The sequence below is a fragment of the Pezoporus flaviventris genome, unplaced genomic scaffold, assembly GCF_033815535.1.
Source record: "Pezoporus flaviventris isolate CSIRO_AGI_PZ_B2104156 unplaced genomic scaffold, CSIRO_AGI_Pfla_v1 ptg000043l, whole genome shotgun sequence".
Lineage (NCBI taxonomy): Eukaryota > Metazoa > Chordata > Aves > Psittaciformes > Psittacidae > Pezoporus > Pezoporus flaviventris.
The window spans coordinates 3368014-3388605 of NW_026892591.1; the positions used below are offsets into that span (position 1 = coordinate 3368014).

A 20592-nucleotide genomic window follows, 5' to 3' on the forward strand; every position below is an offset into this window, starting at 1 on the left:
TCCCCACAAGGGCCTTTTAAACCCAAGTTGGAACAAACCTGGCATTTTTGCAGCCAGGATCTGGCCAGGGATGAGCTGGGTGCAGCAGAGCCAGGCTACAGTTCAGCAGCCCATCCCAGTACAGCCCAGTGCACCCCAGTGTGCCAGGGCAGAGCAGGACCTGGGTATTGAGCCCGGACTTGGAGCTGAACCTCATGGACACCTTCACCCCCCCTGGCCAGTGCTGGGTGCTGCTGCCACGTGCGGGGCTGACATAAAGCCCTGGGAAGGCGACAGCACAGCAAAGGGTCCCCATGGGCCCCCTTGGTGTCGGGATGTGGTGCCCATCACCCTGCCCATCTCTGCCTGGCGCAGAGGTTGTCGCATCCTGTGCAGCATCTTGCACAATCTGCCCGTGGGACCTAACCAAGCCCAGGGGATTGGGAGAGGCTTTGGGCTGTGTCTGTTGTCCCTGCCATCCCTGCTTTTGGGGGTTCTCCAGCTGTGGGGGATTCCCCACTTCTGGGGAGATGGAGGGACCTGTGGAGCTGCCAGGGGGGCAGATTCTGGATACCCTGGGCCATGTCACAGCTCCCCAGCCCCCCTCAGGTGGAGCCCGCCAGTGCTGTGCCTGGATTAGCGGGCGCTAAGCTCCTTCCCATGGATGCTCTGTCCCTTGGTGACTGGGGGGAGCTGCTGATGGCCCTGCCGGGGGGAACCCCACTCCCCAGCCCCAGGGAGGCCTGGGGGCCGCGGAACTTGCTGCAGTCTCCCCACGAGGAGGATGGGGTGCTCTATGTGGAGTACAAACCCCCTGCACTGGACAGCATCCGCCTGCCCCGCTATGTGCTCTACCTGATGATGGCGTCCACCCTGGTGCTGCTGGTGGCCTACGCCATTGTTGGCCACCTCATCAAGGACCTGGTGCATGATTTTGCTGGTGAGTGCTACCTGCAGCGAGGGCGGATGAGGGGCTGCGTGAGGTGGGTCACCCAGAGCCTTTGCTATGGGGCTGTGCTGCTGACAGCTCCATTTCTGCCCCCCCAGATTGGGCGTTCGGGCCCAAAGCGGAGGAGGAGAAGGTGGTGATGGCCAAGGGGACAGTGCCGGAGGTGGTGTGGCTGGAGGAGGATGGGACCCTGGGAGAGAGGGAGCTGGAGGGTGAAGGCGCAGGAGTGGTGCCGGGCACGGACATCGTGCTGCGACTGCTTCCATCCACCCCGCGCAGCTCCATCTCCTTTGCCGACTCCCACAAGAAGAGGCTGTTCTAGAGCTGGGGGATGCCCCATTCCTGCCACCACCAGCACCCCGGAGCCCTCCCTGCAGCCAGGTCCTCCTGCAGCCCTACAGCACTATCTCAGGGCTGCCATCGCTGCCCCCAATAAAGGCTCCTGCCCTGTCCCTGCTCGCTTGCCCCTTTGTTGTGCACATGGGGAGGGGGCAGTCCTGGGACACCCTGACCTGGGGACAGCAGGGACATTCCCTGTGCTGGGCACAGGCACGTGGGGAGAGGCGCGTGTGTTACACACGTGTGGGGGTGTGAAGGGGATGCAAAACCCTGGCATGGGCGCAGGGGCATGGGTACACACACATGATCATGGACACGTGGGGATGTGCACCCGCAGGGAGGCCGATGTCAGCGTGACTGTACGTGCAGAGGGACAGACAGACAGACACTGAGGCTGGGTTTGTTCCCGCTGGCACCCTGTTGCCCTGACCCTGCCAGGCTATGCCCTTTCCTCATGGGGCAGAGCTCAGGGGCACCCACAGGTGACACCCAAAGCTGGTCTTGGGGGTGCAAAGCTGCAGGTGGGGGCACTGGAGATGGGCTGCCTTGTCCAGATGCCCCCCCCCCCCTTAGACCCAGGCTGGGGCTCCACCCCCCTACCTCACACCGCCCCCTTCAGCAGGGGCCCTGTCCCCAGGTCCCTTCAGGGGTTGCCATGGGCAGGGTACCCTCAGTCCATCCCCGAGGTGCTCCCGGGCATCCCATGCCTCCATGTTTCCATGTTCTGGTGGGTGGGGGCTGCACCCTGCCAAGGTCTCCTGATAACACCGTTAATGTTTAGCTCCCCACAGTACTGGGCGCTCCCCAGGGACATGACTGAGTCCTTCCAGCACTAGCCAATGCATCTGGGGCATAGATAGGCCTGAGGGCAGCTGCGGCTGGACTGGCACTACCCGTGCGTGTCCCCCTGTACTGCTCTGTCCCCACAGCATGGCAGGTTGGGGGCTGTGTCTGTGGGGATGGAGCAGTGGCCTGGATCTGCCCCAGCACTGCCAGCTGGGACAGGGTGTGTAGCACCCCATGGGTAGAGGTGATAGACTGGATGGGGCACTGGGCCTTCCTTCCTTCCATCCATCCCTCTCTATCCACCCATGCTGGACCCCAGCACCCACAGACCCGTGTCTGAACCAGTGCCGGTGCCACCTCCCAAGGAGCACGTTGCTGTGGTGTTGGTGACACTTGTCCTCTCAAGTGCAATAAAAACTGCTCCTTGGCCCCGGGTGCACAGAGCAGCACCCACACTTGCCCGTCACTGGCTTTGGGACAGGACCCACGTTGGGGTGCAGGATCCGGAGTGCTGCAGTCCTTTGCTGACCTCCCACCAAAGATGCTGAGGGCCTGGCAGCCCCTCTCGCTCCTGGTCCTGCTCATGCTCGCCACCACTGCCTGGGGACAGGACGGTAGGTGCCCCCATACTTCCCATCTCCAGCAGGACCAGTCTGTCCCAGTGCCCTGGCAGCGACCACTTTGGGGGCAGAGCAGAGAGATGTGAGGGCACCCACCTGCTGCCCCCTGTGCTCCCTGCTGTCCCTATGCTCTCCTGGGGACAGGTTGGCTGTGGAGGGTGGCACGGGACAGATGGTGGGGAGCGGGTGGTGAATGTCTGGGACCCTGTGCTGTGGGATGCGGAGTCCATCCCCTTCAGGATGGGGCTCCTCTGAAGCTGTCCCCATCCCTGGCTGTGCAGGCACTGGCCCCAAGGAGCTGCAGCCCTGGCTCGTCGGCCTCACAGCCGTCGTTGTCTTCCTCTTCGTCGTCTTCATCCTCCTCCTCGTCAACCGGCTCTGGAAGCTCCGGATGCGCAGGTTGGGGGTGTTGGGCCGGGCCGGGGGGGGCGGCCATGCCCGAGGCCGAGCGCGGGAGCTGCAGGGAAGGGACAGGGCATCCTGGAGCTCTGCTCACTCCTCTATCTCCTCTCAGGAAGCAGGGCGGCCTTCAGGACACCCCGCGGACCAGCAGGTACCACGGGCCGGGCTCTGCGGGGCTGCCACGGGCCTTTCGCTGGGGGCCTCGCTGACACGGCCACATGCCCGGCGTGCCTTGAGCACGGCCAGAGAACACGGTGGCGGCCTCGTGCACCGTTTACCGTCCCTCCCGGCAGGCTGGAGCGCACCGGCTGCGTCAACCTGGCGGCTGAGAAGGGCAGCGGCGAGGAGAGCGACGGCGAAGGGCATAAGAAAGCTACGCCGCTGTGAGCCGGGGTCGAGGCGGGCGCCGGGACGCCCCACCGGGCATCGAGCCCCCACCCCAGTCTGCGGGGCGCGAATCCGCGCCGGGTTTTGCGGCTGCGGCCGCGGAACGGGAGGTGTCGTGGGGCGGCTCCGGCTGCAGCCGCAATCCGGCGTGGATCCCCCGCAGGAGTGGATCCGGGAAGGCAGCGCAGGGACCCCCCGCACCCTCCATCCCTGCATCTGGCGGGTCCCCCCGTAGCGGGGGGGAGATGAACCCTAGTAAAAGTCCCCAGTGTCAACCGTCTGGTGTCACTGCGCCGGGACGGGGCCTGTGGGGGTGTCACAGGGACACCGGGGACCCCCTGGGTGGGGCGGGGCCAGTGGGGACCCCCAATTTGGGCCAACGCCGTCCTACGGGTGAGGGCAACGACGTCACACCGGTGAGGCGATGACGTCATTTGAGCAAGGCGGTGGCAGTGGGACCCCGCAGCTGCACCCCCCTGTGTCCCCTATAGACTGAGCGGGAGGGGGTGATGGGCACCCATTGCCCGCCATGACTCTGCTCCAGTGAACTCCAGTGCTCCCAGTGCACCCCAATCCACTCCAGTACAGCTCAGTGCACCCCAGTACATCCCAACAGAGCCCAGCACAGCTCAGTGCATCCCAGTACAGCCCAGTGCACCCCAATCCACCCCAGTACATCCCAGAGCTCCCCAGTACATCCCAATACATCCCAGCACAGCCCAGTACACCCCAGCGCACCGCAGCGGTGCCTTGGTGCCGGTGGCAAAGGACGGCCGGAGGCGGGCGGGAGTTGAAGCAGAGCTCGTTTAATGTTTGTACATTTTCTGGCTTTTGTATTTTTTTAATGATTTTTATTTTTTTCTTTTTTTTTTGTTTTGTTTTGTTTTGTTCTTCCCCGTGTCAGTTTTTGTTTTGTTTTGTTTTGTTTTCTTCTTTTCTGTCTCTTTTTTTTTTCTTTGCATAGGGGGAGGGTGGGAAACAACCGAAAAAAACCAAAACCCAACCAAAAAAAAAAAAAAAAAAGAAACAAAAAAGAAACAAAACAAACAGAACCCCCAACCGCCCCCCCCCCCCTCCACCCCCCCGCCCCGCGGCGGGGATCGGCAGCGGCTGCGCGGCGGGAGAACCGAGTATCGTGATGAAACGGGGGGGGGGGTCCCGAGGGGTCCCGGGGGGTCAGTAACGGCTGCGGTGAAGCAAGAAGCGAGAATCCGGCTGCTCGAGGGGTACAAAGTGGGGGAGACCGGGGGGTGGGGAGGTTGGGGTGCAGGGGAGGAACGGAGGGGGTGCGGAGGGTAGGATCCCCCCAAAAGGCGGTGGAGCAGCCGGTAGCGCGGAGGCACTGCGGCACGTTTTTGGTTTGTGAGGGGGCCCCGGCTGCCCCCCGAAAGGCGCCTTTTGGGAGGGTCCCTCCTTCTGCCGCTATTTGGGGGGGTGGGGGGGGGATGTTCCTCCCCCCATTACACACACACGCAACCTCCCGGGCTCCACCTCCGCTCCCGCCTGCCTGCTGGCACCGTTGGTGCCGCAGGGGAGATACCCCAGGGTGCTGCATGGGGGCATCCCCGGGTGCTGCTGCACGGGGTACCCGTGGGTGCTGCAAGGGGGCATCCATGGGTGCTGCAGGGGAGACACCCATAGGTGCTGCAGAGGGGTATTCCCGGGTGCTGCAAAGTGGCATCCATGGGTGCTCCCCATACCCGCAGCAGCAGCACTTCCAAACTCAAGAATACGTGAAAAACAAACCCAAACCAGAAACAAACCGACGACGGACACGCCATATATATATAGCGGGGTATGTGTATATATATATATATATATATATAGTGATATTTATATATATATATTTCTTTGCGCTTTAAAGTACCTTTAGGTGCGTGCAGCCCGCAGGGCCCCCCTGTCCCGCAGCCCCATATATATATATGTGTGTGTGCGGGGGGGAGCTCCTATGTACAGCGTTATTTATAGGGCACGAGGACTATTAATTAACCGTTGAAGCCGACGAGCCTAAAAAACCCTCGAGGAGAGGCTGTAGTGCACGAAGCCCCCCGGGGGGGCCCTGGTGATTGTCGAGCGGACCCCTCCCCTTCATCCCCCCATCTTATGGGATCCCTTCCCATAAGCAGCCCCAGTGATGGGGGGATCATATGTGGATCCTCCCCCACCTCGCTTTGCGCCCACCCCCGCAGCGAGGTGGGGGCTTGGAGGGGGTTAAAAACTAAAAGGGAAAACAATTAAAATAGAAATAATAAAAATTAGTGGTGCCTCCCCCCTCCTGCCTCCCCCACTCCGAGAGCTCTGGGGGGGGGGTTGCATATTCCCTTTGCGGGGGTGGGGGAGCAGTGCAAAGTCCCCGGGGCGTGGGGGATGGGGGCTCCCGGACCCCCCCATAGGAAGCCTCATCCATCCCCCCCGCTGGGGGGGGGGTGTCAAGGTGATGATTTTTTGCCTTAACATGTTTAAGGTGCTTTTCTTGCCGAGGGAGGGTTCTGGGGGGCCGCAGCCGCTGGGCTGGCCCGGGGCAAAGGCAGCAAAAGGGGAGAGCCAGGGGCTTCCGGGGGGGGGGGAAAGGCAGACCCGAGGGGCGCCAGCGCTCCTCACCTCCTCCCCAGGGCCCGCACATGCCGGGGGGGCTGCCCTGGGGGAGTTTCTCCCTCCCTCCTGTCACCCCTGCAAAAAACCACTAATTTTTGTATTTTCTGATCCTTTTTCGAGCCTTAAAACCCTCCTTTTGTCTTCTTTTTTTCCTTCCCCCCCCCCCTTTTTTTTTTGTTTGGTTTTTCTTTTTTACTTTCCCCTAAATTCCATCATTTCAACATCTCTCTCCCCGCTGGGCGCTGATCCCCCCCCACCGCCTTACATTGTCCCTGCAGACATCAACACTGCACCTTGCATCAGAAAGTGTCTCCCACGGACGTCCCCATTGGTGGGACCCCCAACAAACCACACCGGTGGCTGGAAGACCCCCCCTACTTTTCCCCCTTCGTCCCCCGCTAACACTTTTGGACACACACATACACAAAAAAAACACCAAACTATCAAAAATGTAAAAAAAAGCCCCAAAATGTTCACGTTTCTTCATCACGAAGCAGCGCCGCCGCGCGGTGCCGCCCACCCATCGGTGTCACAACCCGCGTCAGGCCTCAGCCTCAGCAGGGCTGGGGGAAGGGGAGTGTCTCTCCGGCCGGCGGGACGGTGGGTTTTAAGGCAAAATCTGGATTTTTTGGGGGTGTCAAGCCCCCGCTCTGTGGTTTTGCACAGGCAAGAGGAGACCTCTTGGCCCGTTCCCTCCTGACCCCCCAAGATGAGGCCAATGGAGATAGATAGGGGGGCCTATGACCTGTGACCCTCCCCCACCACCAGCCCTTTATTTGGGGGGGAGGGGAGGGGCACAGCTACATTCACACGGTTCCATTCCTGTCACAAGAGCTGCTGGGCTCAGCCCTCTTGGCCCTGCACCCCATTAAAAACCAGTTCAAAAGGGGGAGGTCAGGATGCTGCCCCCCCACCTCACGAGGGCTCAGCCATGAGGGACCCCAACTGCACCCTTATCCACCTTGCCATGTCCAGACCCAGAGCACTGGCAGGGTCCAGGCCTGGGAGGGGTAGGGGGGCGCTGCCTCCCACCTTGCTGCCTTTGGTTGCTGGAATCCAAAAACCAAAAGACCCCCCCCCAAAAGGGAAGGAACCCCCCTCAAAAAGAGGCAAAGCGGGGGGGGGGGGGGGGGGGGCGGCAATTGCATATTCTGGTGTGTTGGCGCAGAGGGTGCATCAACTGGAAGACGTTTCCAAAGGGGAGGAAAATGGGTTAAAAAAATTAATAACAATATAATAATAATAATAATAATAGTAAAAGAGAGAAAAAGGGGATTTTTCCGGCCAAGAAGCCATGCAGGAGGCGGGGGGGGGGCCCCGGGCATGCAGTGGCTCCCGCTCCCCGGCACCGGGCCCGGTAATACTGAGGCTCCGAAGGCAAAGGCACATCTTGTGGTAGAAAACTTCGTGCAAATTAGGAAAACATGGATTTGTTGTTTTTTTTTTTTTTCTTGCTTTTTTTTCGGGTTTTCGCCCCCTTTTTTTTTTTTTTCTTTTATACAGATTTTTTTGTTTGTTTGTGTTTTTTTTTTTTTTTTCCTCTTTTTCTCTGTTGCTGAGGGGAAGGTCGAGCCGGTTACACTCTGCCATGCACAGCATCGCCGGCACGGCGGGGCCGAGCCGGGTCGCCAGGTCCTGGTAAAGCACCATGCACTTATAAACAGGGGGTTTTGTCCGTTTTTTTTTTTTTCTTTTTTTTTTTCCTCCTCTTTTTCGCTGTTTTTTTTTTCCCTTGGGTTTTTTTTTTTTTTTTAATGCTTTTCTCAGGTCTATAAAAAATAACCCCAAACGAAAGAGGGCTCCGTTGCCGCCAAGTGCTTCTTTTGCTGTTTTCTTTTTCTTCTCGTGTTGGATGTCTTCTCCTCTCCAGGGATTTCCTCCATCCAGCTCTTTTCCTTCCCGCGGGAGGCGGGGGAGGGTTTGGCGGTGCCCTCGCTGCCATCCCGCACATCCCACAGTGGCTTCTCTCCATCACCCCCGTGAGCTGTCCCCTGCGGCGCCGGGGGGAAACACCAGTCTGCTCCGGGGGGACACCGGGGGTCTTCCTCATCTTCTTCCTCTCCTGCGCGGGATGGGGACTTCCTCCAGCGCTTCCCCGCCCCAGTGGGGGGGATCCTTAAGGGGGTTCTCCGGGTCTGTGTCCCTTCCACCGCAGCAGTTCAGGCACCTGGCGCAGGGTGGTGGGTGCAGAGGGGGCTTTGGGGTGCAGGGGGGTTTGGGGGGTGGGGGGTGCTTTGGGGGGTGCGGGGGGGCTCTGCCCTTGGCGTTAAAAAAAAGAAAAAATCCCAAAAAACCCCAAAGCAGCCAGAGGCCAGGCCAGGGGCTCTGTTTCTTCCTCCTCTTCGTCCTCCTCCTCCTCTTCCTTTTCCTCCTTTTTTGTAATATTTTCTTTTCTTCTTTTTCTTTCTCTCTTTTTTTTTTTTTTTACCAATCCCTCTTCAAAGTGCATTTCCTACAAATGTGCAACACAATCGCCCCCCCCCCCCCCCCCCCCCCCCGTACCTGTCCACAGGAATGCATAGCTCAGACACACGGAGTGTCCCCTCATCACAGCTCCCCCCGCCCAACCCCCGGGGTGGGGACACGTGTGGGGGACACGGGGACACGGTAGGGGGGGACGGGAACCCCCAGCCCCCTTCCTCCTGTGAAAGTCATGACAAGCCAAGCCCCGGCCACTGCAGCACCATGTCACCGTGTCACATCCCGGGCTCCCCTGACAGTCTGTGTGTGGCCGGGTGGGGGGACGCCCAAAGGGGGTTTGATCTTTTCTACTCACATGGAGGCAGGACCGAGGGAGTCGGCAGCCGCTGGGGGTCAGGCGCTGCAGGAGCATTGCTGGCACGAGTTGTGTCAGGTCTCAGCGTAGCGCTGTCCAACGGGGGCAAATAATAGTGTTTTTTTCTCTCTTTTGTGTGTGTGTGTTTCTTTGTTCTCCTGGGGGGAGGGGGGTGTGGGATCCTCCTGGGTTGGGGGGGGGTGTTGTTTGTGTGGGTTTTTTTGTTTTGAAGAAGTTTGACCCTTTTCCTTCTTCCTTTCCCTCGCTCTTTCCTTCGGGTGTGGGTTTTGCTTGTCGTCGTCGTTGTCGTCGTCGTCATCGTGAGTCCACGCTCTCCATCGTCACCACAAGGCTGGGCCTGGTGCTCAGGGATGTTCCTCTGGGGGTGCCTAAAGCAGAGAAGGGAGGCGAAGGGGCGGCACGGCGGCGGTTATCCCAGGTACCAGGACTGCCGGGAGAGAGGAGAAAGCCTGGCGTTACCCTGTGTCCCCACGCTGTCCCCATGCTACCCTCACTGCCCCACTCCTGCACCGAGTTCACTCAGTGCCCCCCCATCCTCCTCAGTGGCCAAGGCGATGCTCTGCAGAGAAAGTGTCCTGCTTGGGGACAAGCAGAGGGGTGGCAGAACTGGGGACCCCGCGGGGTGGCCCCTACCACCCTCCCGTTGTCTCTCCCCCCCATCTCCAGCCCCAAGTTCAAGTTCATTCCCGATTACCTCATGTCTGGTTTCCGTTGGCAACGAGACAGCTCGGAGCCGTTGCTTCCCTTAACCCTTCCCAGCCCCACCACACATGACCAGAGAGCAGCCTGTCTCAGCCACCACTCCCGGGAGCATGGGACACTCATTTTGTCCCCACTGTGCCTCAGTTTCCCAAGGCAGAGCATCCTTCCGCCCTGGGGAAGCTCCTGGAGTGCATCCAAACACACATGCACAGTGACAGGGACAGTGACCCTCACAGGATTTGGGGTGCATGGACCCTAGCACCCCGTGTCTCCTCTTTAGGGATGCAAAAGCCTCAGGGTGCCCACCCCACTCTGTCCTTTGGAGAAACTGAGGCAGGGCACTCTGGTCAGAGCCAGACCCCAGTGTTTGCCACCAGCAACTGCACACCATGCCTGGGGTGCCCTAGCTCATGGGCCCTGAGCATTGTGTCACAGCACAGCACCCTTGGGTACCCCATGGACCAGCTCAGTCCCCCAGCTTCTCACTCCCGCCATGGCGCCATCTGTACTCCATCCTACTGCATCCCGACACTGCCCCTGAGGAGACCACTGAGGTTGTGCAACTTGTAGCACAAGTGAGGCACAAGGTGCTAGCGCTGGCCCATGGCACTGCCCACGGTGCCTCACCCACGGCTGGTTCAACACACCCAGCACCAGTGAAGATTCCTGGGAAAGGCGCGTGCCACATCCCACCATGGCTGGAGTGGGAAGGTCAGGGTGTCTGTGTCTGCCTGGGGAAGGGACACACAGCCCCAGTGCCCCTCATGCAGGGATGCTGTGCATGGTGCTAGCTGTGAGCATGGCAGGGACCTCCTGCTGCCATGAGGGACATTTGGTGGCCACAAGTCACCAGGAGCACCTGTGGCCTTGGCTTGGCTTGGCTGGGGATTCCCATGGTGGCAGTCCCAAGGTGGGGATGCCATGGTGGCAATACCCATGGTGGGGATACCCATGGTGACAATGCCCATAATGGAAATACCCATAATGGGGACACCCACAGCAGCGATGTCAAGCCAGCAATGCCCAAAGCAGCAGTGCCCACAGTGGCAATGCCATGCTGGTGATGTCCATGGCAGCAATGCCCACAGCAGCGATGGCCACCACTGCAGCAATGCCATAGTGGAGACACCCACGGTGGTGACGCCCGCAACGGCTGTGCCCACAACAGTGATGCCCACAACAGTGATGCTATGACGGCAGTGCCCAGGGTGAAGGCAGGAGGGTCCCCCCAGCAGCATCCCAGCTCTCACCTGTGCCTGATAGATACTCCCAGGATCCCTTGGTCCTAATCCCACGAAGGAACGGTTCGCAGGGGGCGTGCCTGGTGCAGAGTAGGCTGGGGAACAAACGAGAGCTCATTAACGGGGCTGCCGGTGGCATCGCCATTGTCCCACTGCTGCCTGGCACTGCTGGGACAGGCGTCCCAGGCACATGGAGCTAGCAGCAGGGCAGTGTCCCTGGTGGTGTTCTGGCAGCACATGGAGGTGAGGGATGCTGTGCCTTCTGTGCCTGTGCCCTCTGGAGGGGTGGCTTTGTGGTGATGACTGGCTGGGGGCACCCTTGGGGTGCCAGTGCAGTGCTGTGGGGCAAGCGCAACAGGAGCCACCAGCTCCACTCAGCCACATCGCCCCATTAAGACCTCCACCCCCAGCTAGGTAGGGGTCCAGCAGTGGGACCCCCAGCCCTGCTGAGCTCCTGAGACCCATCAGGAGGGGGGGGGCGCTCAGAACCAGCCGGCCCCGGGGCTCCTTGGGGACACGCAGTGTGCAACCTTCCCTGAACCAAGGGGAGACTGGCACTGCCCAGTCCCTCCCTGCGGACATGGTCCCATCACTGGCTGGGCCACACCACCCCACAGCTCTCCCCTCCACGTCATGCCATGTGACCTCCATACCAATGGCATCCAGCTGTGGCCTGTCTCCAGGGACGTGGCAGCCTCTCTGGGTACCAGGAGTCCCATGGATACAGCAGGATGGGGACAGGGATGTTCTCGTCGATCATGGTGATGGCACACCATGGTGATGGTAGCAGTGTCCCACCACTACAGCACACGCCCTGATGCCAGGCTGGGGGTGACACCAGCGTCTCCCCTTTGTGACCCCAAACTCCTCCTGGCCAAGGCACTGAGGCCATCTAAAGGATGAGCTTGTCAGCAACCACTGCTAATGAAGGGTCCCCCAGGGGATCTTCAGGTGCCCTGCACCCAAGTTGCTTCACAGCCCCTGATCAAATGAGGGACCCCATGCTGGGGACCCTGGTGGCAGAGTGAGGACGGCAGCCCCACGCAGCACACACAGCCCGGCACCCTTCCACCACCGCAGCCATTCAGCCGGCCCCTGCCTCACCAGCAGCACCACCGCGTTCTGAGGCACGGAGAGGCAACTGCGTCCCTTGGCAAGCCCTTCCTGTATCGGGGGCGGGGGGGGGGGGGGGGGGGGTTTGGGCAAGGCGTCGGCTCGGAATGACACGGGGCTCCATCCGGTCCCTGGGACCAGTGCAGGGCGCCCCCCCACCCCCAGCTTGGTGGGGACACACAAGAGCCTCCTGCCCAAACCCTGCCTGCTCCGACCTGCCTGAGACCCAGCAAACTCATGGCGTGCCAGCTGCCGCCCTCTCACCGGCTGCGGGGAGCCCACCTCCGCCAACGTCCCCCCCAGCAGCACCGGGGACAAGGGGGGAAGACGCTTTGGGGGGGCTGCAAGAGGAGGGGGCCAGCCGGGCCGGGGAGAGGGGTGGGCGCCGCGGGGTGCTTACTGGGTGATGTCGGCGAGGTCGTCCCTCCCTCGGTAGTTGTCGTAGTGGGTTTGGTGTCAGGAGAGACGGCCAAGCGGGGCATGCCAGGGGGAGGTGGTGGCGCCAGCATCTGCGGGGGCAAGTAGTGGCTGGGCACTTTCACTTGACCACTTCCATTTAACTGGGGACACAACACAGACAGAAAAACAAACAGCACAAGCCATTAGGAAGCATGGGCAGCACCAGCAAAAGCCGGCCTGGGAGCGCCTGGTGCCGGTTGGCACCCGCACAGAGCATCCCTCACTGCTGGCACAAGTTTGATGGGTCTCAGAGCAGCCCTGAACAGTCGGCGCCAGCCACTGGGGAATCATGAAGGGGTGAGAAGCAGGGGGGTCAAGGTGGGCTTTGGGGGGGGGGGGGGGGCACGTCCCCCACCCCATAGCGGCGCATGCCAGAGGCAGGGTGCTGTGAGATAATGGGGCACCCTGTAGTGGCATCGAAGGCTCCTGTACCAGCTCCCCCCCTGTTCCTGACCCAGTCTCTGCTAGCCCCGGCACTGACCTGCTGCATGGGGAGAAGGTCAGACATGCCCCTCACCCCATCATCAGGTCTCACCGGGTGCTGGGCAGAGCTCAGACAAGCTCCCCCAGACTGTCTGCGGCTGTGGGGCAGAATGGGGCACAGGAGGGCAGGGCATGGGGATGTAGCCACTCCTAGGCCCTGGCTGCAGGCACAAAGGGAGCACAGGGTGGGTGTGCGGGGTGCAGGGTGCATGAGGTGATGGGTGCATGGCATGTTGGGGGCACTGGGTACTAGGTGTGTAGGGTAGTGCATCTGCTGGGTGCTGGGTGTGGGGGGTGCTAGGTGCACTGGGTGCTGCAGGCACTGGCTGCTGAGTGCACTTTGTGCTTTCTGGGGGTGCTGGATATGTGGCATGGGGGGTGCATGGGGTGCTGGATGTGCTGAGTGCTGGGTGTGCGGGGTACTGGGATGAGGGACAGCACACAACAGCTCAGTGTGGCCCTGCCACCCGATGGGGACATGGCACAGTGGGGACAGGGCTGATGGGTCACCAGCCAGAACCGGGGCACACAGAGCGCATCAGTCTCCTGGCATGATGGCGGACGGTGGCTCTTTGGCAATGGTCACGTCCCCTGCTCCCACAGACAACCCCAGACCCAGCCAATGGCTCAGCCCCAGCACTCACTGCCCTGTCTCTGCTCCATCACCAGAGAACCAAGCTATTAACACCGACCAGCTGCAGTCGCGCTCCCAAACCAATGCATGGCTGCCCAGCCCTGTCCAACACCCTACCAGGCTGGGTCCTGGCACCGAAGTGCCACCAGAGTGCCCTGACCCCCAACTGTGGTGGTGGTGACGGCAACAGTGGCAGACAATCATAAAATCATGGAATGGTTTGTGTTGGAACGGACCTTAAAGCTCAACCAGATCCAGCCCCCCCCCCCCCCCCCCCCACGTAGGGACACCTTCCGCTAGAGCAGGCTGCTCCACGCCCTGTCCAACCTGGCATTGAACACTATTGAACACTACCAGAGATGGGGCATTCACACATCACCCCAGTCAAGGGGATGCAACAGACCCCAGTGCCCCACCGCGAGCTCAGTGATGGGATGCAAGGATGGGGCGGCATCCTTACCGGTCCGGGCTGCTGGTTGGACGGGTCACAGGCCAGTGAGACGAGATCTTTCAGTGGGTCCTGTGGGTTGAGATGAGGCGGGTACCTAATGGCCGTGTGGGGGAAGTAGGTGGAGGCCGTTTGTGGGAGGATGGAGGTGGTGGGGAAATGCAGTGCAGATGATGGGTGTGGGCTTCGAGTGATACCTGCAGGCAACAACGGGAAGAGGGGGACACCCCAGTGTCACCAGAAGCCAGCTACTGGCCCAGCCCCACACTGCTCACCCACTGGCTCCATGCCTTGGTTTCCCTGCTAGGACACTCACCGCTGTGCACTGCGATGACGGGACGGTGGTGCTGCGTGAAGCTGCTCAGACGGGGCGAGGAGTCCTGGGGTGACGGGCTGTTGAAGGGGGACTTGTCCATCTCTGTCTTCTTCACAGTGGGGGAGATGCCTGAGGCAAAGCAGGGTGCAGTGTCAGAGCCCAGCACCCAGCTCGATCCTGGGGTTAGGGGGTCCCTGAGGACAGGCTCGGCACGAGTGCACGTGTATGCACAAGAGTGAGGGTGTACTTGGATGTGGGCAGCTCTATGGGCCTACCACAGGTGTGCACATAAACACATGTAGCATGTGCAGGCACGTGTTCACTCAGGCATTTGTGTACCTCTATGCTTGTGTGCACACATGTGTTTGCATGTGTGGGTGCCTACCCAGGGTCCAAAACTGGGGGCTCCCATGGGTGCACCACTGGACCCCTGGGGCTGGGGTTCTGGCAGTGCCGGAAGCTGGGGCAGAGAGGGAGGGGTCAGTGGTGCCTCCCACCCTCCCCCATCACCATGGCTTTAGCTCTGGCCATTTGGCCAAGGCCTGGTAATGGGTTTAGCGTCTTCTCAGCTGGTGTTTAGGAGGATTTCCTGGAACATCCCATATGGGATTGCTGCCCACTTCCCTCCTGCCCCGGATCAGGCCACCAACAGGGGACAGGAACACCCCTGCATAGTCCAACCTGCCATGCATACCCACAGGCAATGCTTTGGGCAGGGCGTGACATTTCTCTGAGGACCCACCAGGCCCATGGGCACAGTGGTGGTAGAGGATGGGTCACTATCCCCAGCACCTATGGGGCACCCTCCTGGGGCAGGACTCGCTTTCCCCAAATTGCCTCCAGTCCCTCAAAGCCAGACACCCTCCAGGCTCTGCCAGCACTGGGGGGCAGGGGGGGATGGATGGATTCTGCCCCACTGTTTGGGGTGCAGGGAAGCAGGATAAGAGCTGAAGAGGGGGGAAGATGAGCAGTCCCTGGCCTGCAAAGGCACCCCGGGGTGTGGGAGCTGCCTTGCCAGCCCCGCAGCATCGCTTTAATTAGCCCACCACCCCCCCCCCCCCCCTTTTCTTAATGAACAGCTAATTGGGGCTGTCTAGACAGGAAAGGGAAGAAAAAAACCAACAGAAAAAATGCCAAGAAAGCAACAGAGCTGCTGCCCGCAGCAGAAGCATCCGCTGTGGGGCTGGGAGAGGCTGGTGTGGGGCTGGGGCACTGGGCTGACCCTACAGAGAGCCTGTGTCTTGGTGGGGGGGTCTACAGCAACCTCACGGCCCCTCCAGCCAGCTCATGCTTTGACCTGAGCATCCTAAAGCAACCCCAGGCTCTCAAAGGGGAGGACAGACAGTAGTGACCTGGCTGGGGGGCCCTGTAGCAGTAGAGGGGCATCTATAGGGAGGCACCTGTAAGGAAGCACTTACCCCCTTCCATGTCTTCTGTCCAGTTGCGGCTGCTGCTGGTGGGGGAATTGGAGGAGGTGTAGTACTCGCCCCCCGGGCTGGTGTCGATGTCGTCCTCCATGGACCCCGACTTGTGCCGTTTGCTCCTGGGTGGGTAGGGGAGGAATCAGCTCCAGCCTGCGGCAGGACACAACCTGTCCTGTGCCTCCACCACAGTGAGATGGTCAGTGGCCCATGGCCAGGCTCGGGTTCACCCTGACATCACCCCCAGAATCACCCCATCATTGCCCCAGCATCACCCAGTACCATGCCAGCATGGTCCCAGGATCACGTACCCGCTGGAAGAGGTGCTAGGCAGTGTCCTCCGCATGCCAGTGCTGGAGGGATTCAGGTCATAGGCCAGGTGGCCCTGGAGCTCCCCAAGAGAGAAGTTTGGACCCGTGCCTGTCACCACCGGTGCTGCAGGGAGAGAGAGGGATCAGGGGATTGGGGGAGGGGGGTCAGCCCATATCTGGGATGGGGAACAGCTGGGATGCTTCCAGTCCCAGGCAGCTTGGGGGGCGTTGGTGGCATGATGGTGGCACTCACTTCGGGACACCTGGATGAGCTCGGTGACACTGAACACCCCCGAGGTAACAAAGCTTTCCTGGAAGTCTGTGGAATCTGTGCAGGAAGAGAGAAGGGAGCGCTGTGGATGGGAGGCCAGATGGGACGGAAGCACCCCTCCTGCTCCACACTGTCTTGTGGTAAAGCTTGAGAGCACCCCAACATCCCCAAAGCCACTGTAATGCTGCCCCTTGAACTCTGCTCTCACCCAGCGTGATGGGTTTGCTGTCCTCCTGGTCCGAGCCAATGCCTGTCCGGGGGCTGCTGCTCTGCTCTGCATCTGCAAGAGGGAAAAATACCACCAGGATGAGGCACCAGTGCAAACTTGGGGTACACACTGGTTCCCTGACGCGGCAGCCCCCCTCACTAATCTGTGGCTTGGGAAAACTGAGGCACGGTCTGGCAGAAGTTCCAGGGCCAAGTTGGCACGTCCCCAGCCATCAGGAAGAGCCACCATAGGCATCCCTCGTTATGGGCAGGAACAGGGACAGGAACAGGGACACCCTTGTGCTGCCATGTGAGGGGAACCCACAGCCCTTGTCCTGCCCTGAGGCAGTCACAGCTGCCGGGCCTTGCTCCTGCCTCTCCTACTCCCTCCTGCTGCTGCCACCCAGCTCTGGCAGTGCTGCCACTGCCAGGCATCGCTTCTGTCACTGCACAGCACCTCGTTCTGCCTCCTCCAAGCCCTTCAGAGGGCAGTGGGACGTAGGGCAGTGCCTGTTCCTACTCCTTCAACACCATTTTAGCTTTAGATATAAAAAACCTCTCTCAGACGCACACCCCGGCATGACACAGCATAGCACGGTGCAGCACCGCATGGCCAATGGGCCCTCTGGTTCCCTGTGCCTTACTGTGAGCATCCTTCCTTCACAGGGCAGGGCACCCACCAGCCCCCAGATCCCTTTCATAACTTTCTGCCACACATTTCCCCCTCTCCTCATCCTGCATCCTGCCTCCCCATCCTCCTCCTCCTCCTCCCACCCACTGGCCTCCAGCTTTCCTCTTCCCCAGCTTTGGCTGATGCCGGGAAAGAGCCACGACACCACCAAAACAGCGTGGCCGCAGCTGCCAGCCCTCCTGCTGCGCCTTGGCTGGCCTTTGCCCAGTTTGCCCTTTTCTTCCCCGGTTTTCCCTGCCTCTCTCACCCCATACCCCCCAGCCCCTCACACACACACACACTGCACTCCCACCCCACATCCCGGGGGCTGCTGGACACCAATGCCAAGTGCTGCCATTTTGTCTCCCTCCCTGGTTCCCGAGGTTTCTCCACCACTGCTGCCCATGCCAGCCTGGCAGCCCCTTCCCCACTGGCAGCCATACCACACTAGCGCCACGGCCCAGTGCCAGCCAGCCCTGTGAACGCCATTGCCTACGCCTGCAGCTTCCCCAGGGCAGCCATTTTAGGGAGCAGCGATTTCCGCGGCAGTGCATCGGGAGGGGTTTCCTCCCAATTCCTTCTCTCCATTTTCCTTCCGCCCCCTTGTTCTGAAGGCCAATGCACACCCAAGTGTATGGGGGGCACAGGCTTGGGGTGGCCAGCCCCCCCCCCCCGCACTCATGGGCACCACGCGGCCGGACATGGCCCCTCCTCGCCTCTTACAACAACAACCGTCGCGGCGGCTCTGGAAGCCGTTAGCGATGGAGCCGGGCCAAGGCGCGGGGCGGCGGCTGCAGCCCCGTGACCTCCCCGACACTGCCTCGGGGTGCCCCAGTCCCTCCCCGAGGGGGGATTGAGCGTTAGAATCCCACCAAAGCTGGTGGCCTCCACATGGCCCATGGGACCTCCCATGACTGCTTGAGCTGGGATGGACCCTGCTTGCCCCAAATGCCCCACATGGACCTTTGTTCTCCCCCACATACCCCACATGGCCCCTGCTTACCCCATGATGCTCCACACAGACCTTTCCTCACCCCCAGTTGCCCCACATGGACCTATGCTCTCCCATGATGGTCGGCACAGCCTTTTTCTCCCCCCAGAGCCACCCCAGCGTGTCCTCTGTAGCCCCCAGGCACCCAACAGGGCCACTCGCTTGCCCTGGGTACCCCTCTGGGTGTCCCCCACAGCCTTCCACCAGCATCATCCCCTGACCCTGATCCCAAGGGAGCATCCCCCAAGCCGACACCCCTGATTCCAGCCGTGGCAGCCCAGGAGCACCTGGGGGCTCTCAGTACCTCTGAGGTCTGCCAGCAGGGCTGTCCCCTCCTGGCACCCCTCATGTCCCTGCAGATGGAGGGCTGTGGGTGCCAGGATAGGGGCTGTGGCCTCAAGACCCCCCGTGGTGGGGCTGGGTGATCTTGCCAGCACATTTCTGGCTGCCTCCTCCAAACTCTGCTCTTGCCGCCATGTGAGGGCTGCCTGGGGCCTGCTGGCCCACTCTAAAATGGCGGCCTCCTTCCTCCCATCTCCACAGGATGTGTTTTTTGGGGAGACACCCCAAATCCACCACCCAGCAAGTGCTTCAGTTGCATTGGGAGGGTGAAAGAAGGCTGGGAGCCCCCCAGCCTCATGGGTGGGGGACAACCTCGTACTCTCTGCATGCCCAAATGATGGGCTGGGGGATGATGAGACTGATATGAGACTGTGGGGTTTAGTGCATGGAGGGGCCCAAACAGGTCGATCCCATCTCTGCTGGAAAGAGCAAAGTCTGTATCCTGAGGCAGGGTTAGGGCTGTCCGTATTCTCAGCCCCTGGACCAATGCCACCCATTGAATTATGGATCCTGGCATGGTGCCACCAGCCCCACAGAGACTCTCCCTGGGGCCTCAGCACATGGGAACAGCTCCTGGGCAGGATCTGGGGGTTCAATGCAGGCTGGGTGCCCCCAGGGCTGCTGAAGAGCCCTGGCTCTGTGCCACAGCACTGATGGGCACAGGGACTGCTGTAGGGTGCACGTGCAGCAGCTGGAGGGTACTGGAGGCTGGTGGGAACCCCCCTCCACCCGAGGGAGGGCAGCAGGTTTCCTCCTCCAGCTCTGTTAGCGACGGGCCAGGAGATAGGAGAGGGCTGGGCCCCACTGCCTCAGTTATCCCTGGGGCTAGGGTGGAACCCTGTGGTGGTGTTAACCCAGGACAGCTCCCCCCCTCCATGCCTCTGCCTGGTCCTTCCCTACAGGGAGCATCAGTAGGGCCCAGAATGATGCTCCTGCTCCTGGTCTCCGAGTGTCTCCAGTCCTGGTCAAGGACTGGAGATGCTTGGAGACCTGAGGGAGCCCGAGTGCTGCGTGGCAGCAGCTGCAGGGAGGGGGAGGGTGTGTGTCTGTGATTCGCAGTCTCTCCCTACAAGACCCCCAGCAGCCCCCACCCCACAGTGGCCCCATGGCCCTTACGTAAAACCCGCACCAGCACCGCTTGTGTAACCTCCTTTAGATAATCCCCAGAGAAACACTCTGTGTTCCAGCTAAATCCCAGCTCAGCCAGCACGCCGGGAGCACCAGACCCCTCTGCCATGCTCCCTACAACCTCCACTTCCCCTTCCACCCCTCCTCCTTCCCCAGACATCAGCAGTGCTATGGGCCTGAGAAGAGTTTGCTGGGTCTCAGCCCACTTTCAGCCAGCTCCTCCTTCCCACACTGAGCCCCGGGAAGGTCCTGGCTGCAGATGTCCCCCAGGGTGGCGGGGGGGTCACACCATGCACCCGCTGCCACGTCCCAGCCTGCAGCCGGCCCGGGAGGCTGAGCCAGAGCATTTGTCCTTGGCTGACCCTGCAGCAGTGGCCGGGGGGGACGGGGACGGACGGACACACGGGGCCTGGTCACCCCCTCTCTCAGCCCTGCCAGGCCTGGGCCTCATCCAGGGCTACCAGCGCCTGCAGAGCACAGATGGCAGCGGATAAAGGGATGGCTGAGACCCCCACATCCTCTGTGAGACATCCCCTCTGGGGTGCTGGCACTTTGTGCCTCTGCCATGGAGAGGAGGGACCTAGGGTGCAGATGCAGGAGGGGATGAGGGACAGGAAAGAGGGAGAGAAAGGGAGGGAGGGAGGGAAGGGTGAGGAGGGTAACTAGAAAGGGAGGAAGAAATGAAAGCGGAGAGAAAGGGAGGGAGGGAGGGAAGGGTGAGGAGGGTAACTAGAAAGGGAGGAAGAAATGAAAGCGGAGAGAAAGGGAAAGGGAAAAGGATAAAAAGAGAAGAAATGAGGAAGAGAAAGAAGGAAAAAGAACAAAAGAAAGAAGAAAATTAAACCAAGGAAAGAGAGAAAGAGCTGACAGGGAGGGAGGGAAGGAAATGGAAGGTAAGGCAGGAGTAAGGCAGGGGGCAGGAGGAAGAAGTGATGCGGGGGACACCCCAGCTCTTCAGGTGCAGTCAGAGGGTTCCAGGCCTGGCCCTGTGCGGCTGGAAC

The 20592-nt window shown here is 60.9% G+C and overlaps 3 protein-coding genes across 5 annotated transcripts in view; 2 read left to right on the forward strand and 1 right to left on the reverse strand.

The window, feature by feature from the left end:
- The first annotated feature begins 378 nt into the window (after positions 1–378).
- On the forward strand, positions 379–1369 carry SMIM44 (small integral membrane protein 44). The gene is made up of 2 exons (XM_061466658.1): positions 379–919; positions 1027–1369. Exons 1-2 carry the CDS (start codon positions 562–564, stop codon positions 1248–1250), a joined length of 582 nt encoding a protein of 193 aa, XP_061322642.1. The 5' UTR covers positions 379–561; the 3' UTR covers positions 1251–1369.
- A 1092-nt stretch (positions 1370–2461) lies between these two features.
- SMIM24 (small integral membrane protein 24) lies at positions 2462–3479 on the forward strand. Its single transcript, XM_061466659.1, has 4 exons — positions 2462–2667; positions 2955–3072; positions 3188–3226; positions 3369–3479. The coding sequence occupies exons 1-4, from the start codon at positions 2595–2597 to the stop codon at positions 3460–3462; spliced, it is 324 nt and encodes a 107-aa protein (XP_061322643.1). The 5' UTR covers positions 2462–2594; the 3' UTR covers positions 3463–3479.
- A 4962-nt stretch (positions 3480–8441) lies between these two features.
- Positions 8442–20592, reverse strand: part of NFIC (nuclear factor I C) — a 32199-nt gene continuing 20048 nt past the window's right edge. For 2 of the 3 annotated variants that reach the window (XM_061467033.1, XM_061467032.1), the window contains 9 exons: positions 16462–16533; positions 16236–16310; positions 15983–16106; positions 15669–15793; positions 14251–14379; positions 13947–14131; positions 12311–12470; positions 10807–10892; positions 8442–9281 (listed from right to left, as the gene is read on the reverse strand). In XM_061467033.1, coding sequence (XP_061323017.1) covers positions 9264–9281; positions 10807–10892; positions 12311–12470; positions 13947–14131; positions 14251–14379; positions 15669–15793; positions 15983–16106; positions 16236–16310; positions 16462–16533 — 974 coding nt within the window. In that variant the 3' untranslated portion in view covers positions 8442–9263. The remainder of the gene's footprint in view (positions 9282–10806; positions 10893–12310; positions 12471–13946; positions 14132–14250; positions 14380–15668; positions 15794–15982; positions 16107–16235; positions 16311–16461; positions 16534–20592) is intronic. The other variant, XM_061467034.1, reaches the window with a different exon arrangement.

What these genes read in the sequence shown, in the direction of transcription:
- SMIM44 (XM_061466658.1), top strand. Translation starts at nt 562, where the DNA reads ATGTCACAGCTCCCCAGCCCCCCTCAGGTGGAGCCCGCCAGTGCTGTG. An exon ending in CCTGGTGCATGATTTTGCTG is followed by an intron (nt 920 to 1,026) that starts GTGAGTGCTACC and finishes CTGCCCCCCCAG; the next exon opens with ATTGGGCGTTCGGGCCCAAA.
- SMIM24 (XM_061466659.1), top strand. Translation starts at nt 2,595, where the DNA reads ATGCTGAGGGCCTGGCAGCCCCTCTCGCTCCTGGTCCTGCTCATGCTC. An exon ending in TGGAAGCTCCGGATGCGCAG is followed by an intron (nt 3,073 to 3,187) that starts GTTGGGGGTGTT and finishes ATCTCCTCTCAG; the next exon opens with GAAGCAGGGCGGCCTTCAGG. An exon ending in GACACCCCGCGGACCAGCAG is followed by an intron (nt 3,227 to 3,368) that starts GTACCACGGGCC and finishes CCCTCCCGGCAG; the next exon opens with GCTGGAGCGCACCGGCTGCG.